This window comes from Lissotriton vulgaris, chromosome 8 (genome assembly GCF_964263255.1).
Source record: "Lissotriton vulgaris chromosome 8, aLisVul1.2, whole genome shotgun sequence".
Classification (NCBI taxonomy): Eukaryota; Metazoa; Chordata; class Amphibia; order Caudata; family Salamandridae; genus Lissotriton; species Lissotriton vulgaris.
The window spans coordinates 1,527,511,406-1,527,523,492 of NC_141696.1; the positions used below are offsets into that span (position 1 = coordinate 1,527,511,406).

At 45.6% G+C, this 12,087-nt stretch overlaps 1 protein-coding gene across 2 annotated transcripts in view; it reads right to left on the bottom strand.

Annotated features, from left to right (window-relative positions):
- Nucleotides 1–12,087, bottom strand: part of TRIM45 (tripartite motif containing 45) — a 65,229-nt gene that overhangs the window by 19,315 nt on the left and 33,827 nt on the right. The window contains exons 1-2 of one of the 2 annotated variants that reach the window (XM_086935656.1): nucleotides 9,885–9,975; nucleotides 1,419–1,933 (exon numbers count right to left, since the gene is read on the bottom strand). In XM_086935656.1, the coding sequence (XP_086791782.1) occupies nucleotides 1,419–1,870 (452 nt within the window). In that variant the 5' untranslated portion in view covers nucleotides 1,871–1,933; nucleotides 9,885–9,975. Of the gene's footprint in view, nucleotides 1–1,418; nucleotides 1,934–9,884; nucleotides 9,976–12,087 lie in introns of those variants that run through there. The other variant, XM_086935657.1, reaches the window with a different exon arrangement.

Below are 12,087 nucleotides of genomic sequence, written 5' to 3' on the forward strand. Positions count from 1 at the left end.
CGTTACGAGGCCCAACAAGATCAGAGACATTTCAAAGGGTTAAACCAAAGTGAGCAACTATCAGTTGGTAGGTAATTCCTGGGCAGACGAAAACAACAAAAGACATTAGAGAATGTAGACGCCGCGGTCTGGCTGGGGTTTGGAGGGGATTTAAATCCCACTTGGGCAGATACAGTGCTAGATAAAAATGCAATATTTTGTGTGGCAGGGAAAGATTGGCCATTAGGTCTACCCTAATGGTGGTAAACTGTTTTCAGTGCGATGACCCAATTAGGGAGCATCCCTTTGTATGTAGATTGCTTCGGCTGGGTAACCTTTCAGGAGTCTAAGCTTTCCCGTCTCTGACATGTAATGATGGTTTTCACGTCTTCAAACTCACCCAAGTGTTTCCACTCAAGGATCTGATAACAGTGTGTTTAGCAGTCTACAAGGAGGATTCACCATTGCAGGCTTGCAAGTGAGCATATACTTGTAGACAGAATAACCCATAATGTAGCTACAAGTAATAAGTTCAACAAACAGACTATCCAAGTTCCCCAGACCACCCAACATTCAGTATATATATATGACCAGAGATTCCTGCTTTGGTACAAACCTACAGTTGCTGATCAGACTCATCCTAGCAACATGGGTAAAATGGACAAGGCAGCAAGAAGGAGTTTTAGTAACTGCTTCCAAAGCTTCCTTGCAAGGAGTTTGGTTGGAGGAAATTTAGAGGGTTGCAGATTAGTTCAGAGTATCAATGTTTAAAAAAATGACACTTTAAAAACAGTGGAGATGCAGCATAGTTGGTGGTGAATAAGCTCTGGAATAGAATACTCTTCATGCTCGGGCTTGACACAGAATGAGATGAGAATTATCCGACCAAAGGGATGAAACACAAGCAGAATTGTCTATGTAAACACATTTATCCAAGATGCTTACATATGTAATTGGTTAAACAAACTGTTTGCTGGTCCAAATAAAAAACAAAGGCAGTGGAAACAGCCACAATCTGAGAAGTCAGTAGCAGATAAGCATCAATTTTTAAGCACAGGTTTCTAACTCCTTTCACAGACTCAGGGCTGCCACCCAGTTCTTGGAGTCAGAGTGTAGCCTGGTGGGGATTAGGATCTGTCTGGCCTTCCTCTCTCTGTCCTGCTGCTTCTGTAATCCCTTCTGTGGGACCAACACTGCTCCCTTCCAGTAGTGCTACTGTCTATGCCACCTTCTATTGGCTTGGGTTGGGCTGTGGTGCTTTGCCCACCTCTCTTAGGGAAATATGTATCAACACATGTTCCCATAGACACAGAATGGGTAAATCCCTTTGATACATCTGGTCCATTGTCTCTTGCTGACTGTGATCTCTAGGTAGGGTTGGAGTTTACATGGCTCCCGTTACCTGGGATGCATAAAGTGTGGTAAGGAACAGTTCTCACCTGTGGGCCTGGCAGCAGAATTCACACAGGTTGGCTCTGCAGATGTTGCACCTCTTCTCTGCACTGGCCTCATTGCACAGGTCGCACACCAGTCCCACGCCGTCCCGCTGCAGGCTCTCCAGCAGGACCTCATTGGCCGCCAGGTGATCAGTAACGAGTGCCCTTGCACCTCCAGGTGGCAACTCAACTTCACCATCGCACACCGGACACAAGACGCTCAGCTGGGGCTTGTCCCGCGGACTAGAGGCCGGGTCCGTCCCACCACGGAAGGCTAGGGGGGACAGGGGCTCCAGCTGCTGGATGCAAGCCATGCAGAAGGTGTGAAGGCATGGCAGGATCCTGGGGTCTGTATAGGGCTCCGCGCACAGGGGGCATCTGGTCCTGCTGGAACGGGCCCCTGCTGCGAACTTCCCGGTGCCAACATTCAGTCTCTTCATATCTGCAGACATCATTCAGAAGTGGGGCAACCAGCAGTAATCAGATCTCAGGGAGAGGAACGGAAAAGAAATGCTTCACTAGAAAAAAAGAAAAAAACAATAAAAACAAGGATTGACAAACCCAAGATATCTGTCTGATTGCATGCGAACACAACACACAACACCCATATAGACACGCACAGAAACAGAACTCAAATACAGGTACCAAGAGGAGATGCACATAAATGTGCACATGCATGAAAACCATGAACTAGTATTGATTTGCCACTGGTGGTAACAGAGGTAACAAACACCAACAGGCAAGTCAACTGTGGTCCCAATGGCAGTATTGGCAATAGTAAAACTCACTGTGTAGTATACATTTAATCAACATCAGCCTCCAGTACTTCCTTTAACACCTGTCACTCTACCGTACCATGCTGGCCCTCCTGCCACACTCCTGTGCCAGGCTGACCCTCCTGACACTCTACCATGCCAGGCTGACCCTGCTGCCACTCTAACGTACCATGTTAACTCTCCTGTCATTCTACCGTTCCATACTGACCCTCCTGCCACTCTGCCATGCCAAGCTGACCCTCCTGCCACTCTGCCATGCCAAGCTGACCCTCCTGCCACTCTACCGTGCCAGGCTGACCCTCCTGCCACTCTACCGTGCCAGGCTGACCCTCCTGTCACTCTGACGTACCATGTTGACTCTCCTGTCATTCTACCATTCCATACAGACCCTCCTGCCACTCTGCCATGCCAGGGTGACCCTCCTGCCACTCTACCGTGCCAGGCTGACCCTCCTGTCACTCTGACGTACCATGTTGACTCTCCTGTCATTCTACCATTCCATACAGACCCTCCTGCCACTCTGCCATGCCAGGGTGACCCTCCTGCCACTCTACCGTTCCATACTGACCCTCCTGCCACTCTGCCATGCCAGGGTGACCCTCCTGCCACTCTACCGTGCCAGGCTGACCCTCCTGCCACTCTACCGTGCCAGGCTGACCCTCCTGCCACTCTACCGTGCCAGGCTGACCCTCCTGCCACTCTACCGTGCCAGGCTGACCCTCCTGTCACTCTAACGTACCATGTTGACTCTCCTGTCATTCTACCATTCCATACAGACCCTCCTGCCACTCTACCGTGCCAGGCGGACCCTCCTGCCACTCTACCGTGCCAGGCTGATCCTCTTGTCACTCTACCGTGCCACGCTGAGTTTCCTGCGACACTACCACACCAGGCTGAGCCTCCTGCCACCCTACAGTGCCATGCTGAAACTCATGCCACTCTACCATGCCATTTTGAAAATCCTGCCACTCTACCATGCCATGCTTACTCTTCTGCCACTCTACTGTACTGACCCTCCTGCCACTCTACCGTGCCGACCCTCCTGGGACTCTACAGCACCCGCCTGCCTTTGTTTTTTTATTTATTCACTTTTGTAGCAATGGCGGCACACTGTGCCTCAGCTTGAGATGTTTAAAGCTAAAGTAAATGTAGTGTTGTTCATGTCAGCAGGAGCGCAGGAAGGTTGGCACAAAGACGGGTGGGGGTGGGGGGGTGTGAGCGAGGAGGCAACTAATGGGCAAGGATGGCCAAACAAAAAAGAAGCAATTGGTGATGTTCACTGGGAGGGAGCCAAAGGCACACTAAGGCGGGACATATGGAGAGTATTAACCAACAAGAGTAAAGCAATTTAGAAAAGCAGGCCAACTAACCAACCAAAAATGCAGGGCATGTTGATGCCCATAACCTCAATACAGCATGTTTTGAAGAGACAGCAGCTGACTAAGCGAGACCTAAAAATGTCCACAATACGGTCTGTCCCTGTCATTCCTATTATGGCGGATGCTACATAGAGCTACTAGCTAACCACATTATTCATAAAACCAATAGGAAACGCCAGGTAGCTTCCACTGAGCAGATGCCCTTTTATGATTCTTGTTGGTCCAGCACAGCACCTACCTGAACCTGTTTTGCTTTTTTTTTCCTTGATTTATCTTACAGCCAATAAACAACTTAGTCGGTACAGTACACGTTGAAAACAGCATCACATATACATTGTGCACCATGACATGATCCATGTGAATGAACATATGACACAACCCACATGTAAGTAGTTGAAAAGAAGAACAAAGAACGTGGGAGATAACCCAACTTGCTGCGCCCCAATTAAATCTGGACTTCCTGAAGCATGGGTGATTTCTAAGGCCAGAAAGAATATGACTAATTTCATCCCCAGTCCCCACTCTGATGATCTCAATTGACTCCCGGTGCTAGCTTTTTCCAAGACCAGCTGCATCATTCTCCAGCATTCCCTCCTGCACCGCACACTGGCCTGTGAGACTGACAAACTCACTACCTCTGGTGACTCTCAGCATACCTGCAGCCAAGAGGCCATCAGAGTGGAGGCGAAGAAGTGTAAGAAAGGTAAATCTAGGCCAGGTCTTCCTCATCTAGGGATCTGGAAGGACATCCCTTGTATGAGTTTTGTGTCCATCTGCAGGATATTTATATTACGTTCATTTAGGTCCCTTATCAAGCCCAGGAATACAACAATGTTAGAGGTCACTGAATCCCTCTCACCATATGCAAATTAAGAGCATTACTCCGTCTTAGAGGTGAAGGATCTTGTCTATTCAATTACTCCCATCTCTGTATTCAGGATACTACTGCTCTCTTCAGTTCTACAACCTTTTTAGCTTTTTGCCCTTTTCTATACACATTTTTTTTATCTCAATGCTTGACAACTCCTGGGCAAATTTTGGTGTCTTTTCAAGCGATGTCCAGGATGGTGGTGACAAATCGTGCACTATTCTAGCTTTCATCTTTAAAATATTGTTTGTTGTAATCTAAGGCACATGTGATTGCAGGTTTTCATACAGTGGTAACTAGTGGCTTTCCTGAAGGAGCTTTTTTTCCTGAAATGCGCATAGATGAATTTGGAAGACAGTTTGGCAACTAGACACAACAATAATTTACTGTTGCCACCAAGATTGTAGCAATATTGATTAATAATATATACGTCAGACATTCTTTGCATTGTAAATATTGTATTTTAGATGTAGTTAGTTCTCAGTGTGTTGTGTATGTGTTGGTTTGTTGATGCGAATGAAAGGTCATTTTGACATTCTAAAGGATATCATGTTTGTAGCATACAATTGCGTTTTACACTTAATAACATATTGATAAATTAATATAAAAACAAATAAAAGAATATTATTGTTGAATATAATTTCTTCTTTTTCTTACACATACACTTTGTGCCTTGTTTTGTTGTTATTGTATAGATTGTACACACTGTTAGAAAATACGTAAGAGTAGTCCTAGGTCATCTTTCTACATTGAAATATTTTCCCTGCGCTAGGTACTCATATTATGTTGCAGGGGGAGACTCTTCTCTTCACATCACGTTACACCTACGCTCTACTTTAGAAGTAACTGTTACAGATGAGTCTGTGCTACTCCTAGAAGAACAGAAACCTATTTGATTGAGGTAGGAGGAAACGCCTAACAATCAAAGAGGCTCAACCGAGACAGAATCAAATTAAAGCACAATAGAACAAATGTACTGATCTGGAAACTGCAACAACAGACACCTCAAGGCCAGGTATTTCACAGAACAATAGAAGACACAATTTTGAATGATTTTACTGAAAATCTAAGCTGAGACCTAGAAAATAAAATGTCTGGGAGGTGTTCAAAGTATCAGTGAGGGGGGTATGCCCATCAAGTTGGCGTGCGGATCCAAACCAATACTCATGAGGGAAAGTGTGGCAGTCAAAGACAACCTCGGGGAACAGAAAATGTGGCAGGCGATAACACAGTGTGGTTTTATTGCTATCCGAAGCAAATTACATAATCTGCTAAACTCTTTCACATACAGACTAGTTCACTGGATGATGCAGTAACTACCAGGTTCGATAGATACAGAAAAAAACTGTAACCTGGTACTACATGCAGTTTATGCTACAACACATGAACTTTGAGGGGAAAGTCTTGAAATGGATAAGGCTGCTGCACACACTCGTGGCGGCAAGGATGAAAATGGGACTCACTATCTCAAATAGATGGTACATCCATGGTGATATCCGCCAAAGCTGTCCTCCCTCAAAAATTATCTTTGGCGAAAGGGCACCAAAGGCCTTACATGTCAGAACAGTTTTGAAAATCTCGCCCAATAGCGGTCATGGGTAGCATGCCCCTAAGCAAAACGACTGTTCTACATAGATTCCTCTATATCTGTGGGAATACTCCTCTGTTTCCACCTTTAAAGTTCTTCAACAAACGTGACACTTTACGTTTAGAGATGATGAGGAGAAACAAAAGGAGAAAGACCCTTGCAATAGTAAAACAACCTACGGCGGATAGGGTAGCGGGAGTTACAGATCGGGAGAGCTACTGCCAAGCAGCTCATATGCAGTGGGATTATTCTAGAAAAAGGGGCAACCCAGTAACCCAGGGACCTATAAAGTGGTTCCTATGTAGGAAGTGGAGCCCTTGACTTCCACAACAATAGTATCACACTAGGGATAAAAGAAAAAACCCTCAAATGAGTAAGTTTCAGTTATGCTTTTAGTGCATTTATTTATACATATCTCATTTAAGAATATATGAATCAATTTGAACAGTATAATGTAATACTTATACAAAGTGCTCCTAAAACGGGATTGGGGCAGTGAAAGTGATATAAGGTGAATAAAAAATGTAGTTGTGCTATGTACAAAAAAATATATACATGCGGCTGTTAGTAACAATACAATCTTTGACGTCAACATCTGTAAAACGAGTGTTGATATCCACCATCAAATTCTTAGAAACACAGTCCACATATGATATTCGTCGGTATTTTGAGCAGGGTCATCAACAGAAAGCAATATATGGCACAGAGACACCAAAACATTGGGGCAGAAAGTCCCACAAACGAGCGACTGTCAAACAATATATCCTAGAGCAACTACAAAGTGGATATTGGCATGCAAATGATTGTGGCAAAAAGAGAGAGTCTCATAACTGGAAAAGTGTCACACACTACTTCAAAGGACAACTGCAAAAATGGGTTTGAGCACATGAGGGGAGGGAATCGGATAGGTAAAGCTGGATAATAAAGTGTGGGGTTTCACCAAATATTCGAATGCATATTAAAAGGGCGCCAAACACGCTGAAAATTATAAAGGGACGCCCATGCTTGGCATTTTGGGAGCCAAGCATGAGCGGCACAACCCTTTATAATTTCCAGACACTGAATACGAGCGTATCTTGACTGAAGGCTTATATACTTCGGATGATAAACACATCCACCAGTATACCTGGCTTTGCACCGGTTTGAATTTCGGTCCTGATAATGCCCCATGGGGGCGTTCTCGAAGTAATTTTGGTGCGCTTTTAATATACATTTGAATCTTAGGTGAAACCACACTGACCTATCTAGTTTTACCTATGTGATCCCCCAGTGTGCTCAAAAATTTTTTTAAAGTTGTCCTTTGAAGTAGTGTGTGACACTTTCCCAATTATGGGACTCTCTTTGCATTCCAATATCCACTTTGAAATGCTGACTGAACATTACATCATTTGTTATCAGAACCCCATTTTAACAAATTTCCATACACTTTGGCAGTTCATAGTATACAATGTGATGCTATTTGGCTGTACCTCTCAAATAAACAGTGGGTAATAAAGCCCCCACATGGATTATCATGTAATCTACATCCTAACTCACTGTGTGGGTCCTGTGCTAAGTAAGACGGCAATGGTGACCAGATGTTTTTAGGCTTGGATTTGAGAGTCACAAGTAAGCTGAAGTTACCTGGGGCATTATTACAGTATATTAAGTCTTGTATCTAGTCTTTCACCTTGAGGAAATGGGCATTTCCCCTTCTTATCACCTCTCGTGCTTCACTAGAAGGAAGGTCGATGCTTTGTATATTCTAACCTCTACTGGACGTCTTTTGAGATATCCTGGCAATGCTATTAATGATGACAATTCGAGGGGGTGGCTTATCATTTTCTCTGTCTCAACAAGGATGTGTTCCCAGTACTGTGGACGCCCAGACTCTACCAAGACAGAAGGATGAGGTATATATCTATATATATAGATATCGTTGTGATGCCATCAGTGCCAGGGGCTTAATCACCAGAAATACTTTTAAAAGCTTTTTTTAAGTTCTGGGGTTAGCGGTGCCACCACTAGCTTTCTATCAGTATTCTGCCACCAGGCCATAGATAATTCTTCTAAGTATTCCAGTGTGGCTTCTTTCAAGGTAGGTGTACTGGAGGTGTACACTCCACCAGAGTATTCCTTAAACATGCCCCTATCAGTTGGAAGTTGCCCAACAATGCTAGAATGCTGCTCTGGTGCCTCTTTCACATGTCTCTCGGACCATTTTGGTCACTGGATACGCGCCAGCGTGTCGCCAAGTCGTGCACTCTCACCACTGCACAATTTTCAAGATATTGTCCGCACATCCTTTATACTCCATGATTTCCACATGAATCTCCCCCCTTACGCTGCCATCACCCGACTGAGCGTGGGCAGCACTTCAAGGGAAGGTAACAGCTTCCTGCTTTGTCAAACTATGCATTCCCCGTGAACATATACCTTAAACGCCTCCCAGAGTATCTCAAAATGCCCTACCGATCCAAAGAGTGACAGAATTAATCGACTAACTTAATTACATACTACAACTATGTAAAGTGCTCTGTCATCAATTGGGTCTTGTTCATACGATATAAAAAAATGGCAAACTGATAAAAGAACTGATAAAAGAAAAACTTTCTTAAGTGGCAACACATTTTAAAGAAGATAATACAATTAAACAAAATGTAGCTGTTGTAGAGCAGGAATTATAAATGAAACATGATTCTTATGAGATTTCATTTTTAGTGTGAGAGCAGACAGGACTGACACCTAGGGCCTGATTCACTGAATTAACTTAAGACTCAATCCTGAACTTACTATTATTTATATTGTATTCACAGAATGCACTTACTACTTTTGGCATTCAGGGAATTAACTTATGCAGACTTAAGACAAAATCCTAACTTAAGTCTGTCTTAAATTTGTCTTAAGACAAACTTAAGACAAAATCCTAACTTTTGTGAATGCCAAAAGTAGTAAGTGCATCCTGTGAATACCAAAATAGTAGTAATTTTAGGATTGAGTCTTAAGTTCATTCTGTGAATCGGGCCCCTAGTCATTATTTTATTGTCATGAAATCAATAAAAATAAGCATTTACAAAAGCCAATAGGTCTGGCTTTTGTTGCCAGCCTTTGATCTTGTCAACGCTTGTTTTGGTTTCTCCAAAACGTTATTGTTTGGGAAGCTGCTGAGCCCTCAATATTTTTTTTTTTTTTAAGGAAAAAAATAATGCAACAAGCAACAATTTTTGGGAGTTCTCAAAAGGCACACATTGCGTCTAGTGACATTGAAGGATGTTCTCCAACTGAAAAGGCAGAATGCAAGAACTGACAGTGAAGTCAGCCGGGCTGACCTGCTGCCCCATGCTGTAGGATGTATTGGGCAGAAAATAGATGTGAATAGTACAATAACAGAACAATTGGTGAAGAGGGCTAGTTGAAGGCCCCTGTAAGCAGCCATATTATACACATCACTTTAGTGAAATCAAAAAGTCTTGGTTACCGCCAAACCTAGAAATAGAAAGAAATCTCTTACTTGTTCTTTTTTCAAAAGCACATTTTAGATTACACATGATAAAAACACTTCTAAAGTATGTACACGTGACTATACGATTCCACGATCAGAATTAAAACAGAGAGAAAGTAAACTTAAAAACCCTTCGGCCTCGTCAGAAGCGTGAAGCCCTTTATAATTGGCACGATGCAACACAAGGCGGGAAATGAAACACAAACTCAAAAGGACCCGGTCCTGAGACTCGAATCTTAAGACATGAAAAGATAAACTTGTACGTTTCTCCGTGTGACTAACATGTTTTTTTTATTATTATTTTTAGTTTAGCGCGGATCTAATGTGAAAGCGGTTGAATTAAATCCACGTTTAAAGCGGAGTCGAGTCAGACCTACCTGTGCTGTCCTCGCTCAGTCCTGCTGCTGGGAGCCCTGTGGCCACCGACCAGCCCTGCAGACATCGGCTGCAGACCCAGCTCTTCACAGGCCTTCACAGACCCCCAGTCACCCCCTCCCCTGAGTGCTTCAGACAGACCTGCCCGGGGCAGCTATAATTAACCGGCTGCTGCCTGTTATTTTTACACGCCGCGGCAGGCAGGCGGGGACAGACTGCTGTCCTGTCTCTTCTGATGTGAAGTCTGGGAGGAGAAAAGACAGGAGGGTACAGACGCCCCCCACACCAAGGGTAGAAAAGGGGGCCATGTACCTGCCGTCTGCCCTTGTGCTTGAACTGCAAGAATCGTGTTTAACGCTTTCCTGTCCGCAAAAGTATGTAGAAACCCTTTGTAAATGGTTAACTGGAATGTTCGCCGACAGGAATAACAAACTTCCATCCTCCCACCTAGACACTGCTGCCCCCTCCGTTCCTGCCCCGATTATCTCTGTCCCATTACATATTTCGTTCTCTTTCGGACAAAATTCATATTTCTACTGCCTTGTCATAACAAGCATTTGCAATGCAATGGTCTCGGCATCATTAAAGGTAGAGCTATTGGCATTGCTCATGACATTTCTTTTTTTTTCTTTAAATCAAAAATAAATGGCCATTGTCATTAACATTGCCAATACACAGCACTCTGCACTCAACAGCACACAATGCTCTGCACACTCACTCTGCACTCACTGCTCTGCACACTCACTCTGCACTCACTGCTCTGCACACTCACTCTGCACACTCGCCACTCTGCACACTCGCCACTCTGCACACTCGCCACTCTGCACACTCGCCACTCTGCACACTCGCCACTCTGCACACTCACTACTCTGCACACTCGCCACTCTGCACACTCACTACTCTGCACACTCGCCACTCTGCACTCACCACTCTGCACTCACCACTCTGCACTCACCACTCTGCACTCACCACTCACCACTCTGCACTCGCTACTCTGCACTCGCCACTCTGCACTCACCACTCTGCACTCACCACTCTGCACTCACCACTCTGCACTCACCACTCTGCACTCACCACTCTGCACTCACCACTCACCACTCTGCACTCACCACTCTGCACTCACCACTCTGCACTCACCACTCTGCACTCACCACTCACCACTCTGCACTCACTACTCTGCACTCTGCACTCACCACTCTGCACTCACCACTCACCACTCTGCACTCACCACTCTGCACTCGCCACTCTGCACTCACCACTCTGCACTCACCACTCTGCACTCACCACTCTGCACTCACCACTCTGCACTCGCCACTCTGCACTCACCACTCTGCACTCACCACTCTGCACTCACCACTCTGCACTCACCACTCTGCACTCACCACTCTGCACTCTGCACTCACCACTCACCACTCTGCACTCACCACTCTGCACTCACCACTCTGCACTCACCACTCTGCACTCACCACTCTGCACTCACCACTCTGCACTCACCACTCTGCACTCACCACTCTGCACTCACCACTCACCACTCTGCACTCACCACTCACCACTCTGCACTCACCACTCTGCACTCGCCACTCTGCACTCACCACTCTGCACTCACCACTCTGCACTCACCACTCTGCACTCACCACTCTGCACTCACCACTCTGCACTCACCACTCACCACTCTGCACTCACCACTCTGCACTCACCACTCACCACTCTGCACTCACCACTCTGCACTCACCACTCTGCACTCACCACTCTGCACTCACCACTCTGCACTCACCACTCTGCACTCACCACTCTGCACTCACCACTCTGCACTCACCACTCACCACTCTGCACTCACCACTCACCACTCTGCACTCACCACTCTGCACTCACCACTCTGCATTCACCACTCTGCACTCTGCACTCACCACTCTGCACTCACCACTCACCACTCACCACTCACCACTCTGCACTCACCACTCTGCACTCTGCACTCACCACTCACCACTCTGCACTCACCACTCTGCACTCACCACTCTGCACTCACCACTCACCACTCTGCACTCACCACTCTGCACTCACCACTCTGCACTCTGCACTCACCACTCACCACTCTGCACTCACCACTCTGCACTCACCACTCTGCACTCACCACTCACCACTCTGCACTCACCACTCACCACTCACCACTCTGCACTCACCACTCACCACTCTGCACTCACCACT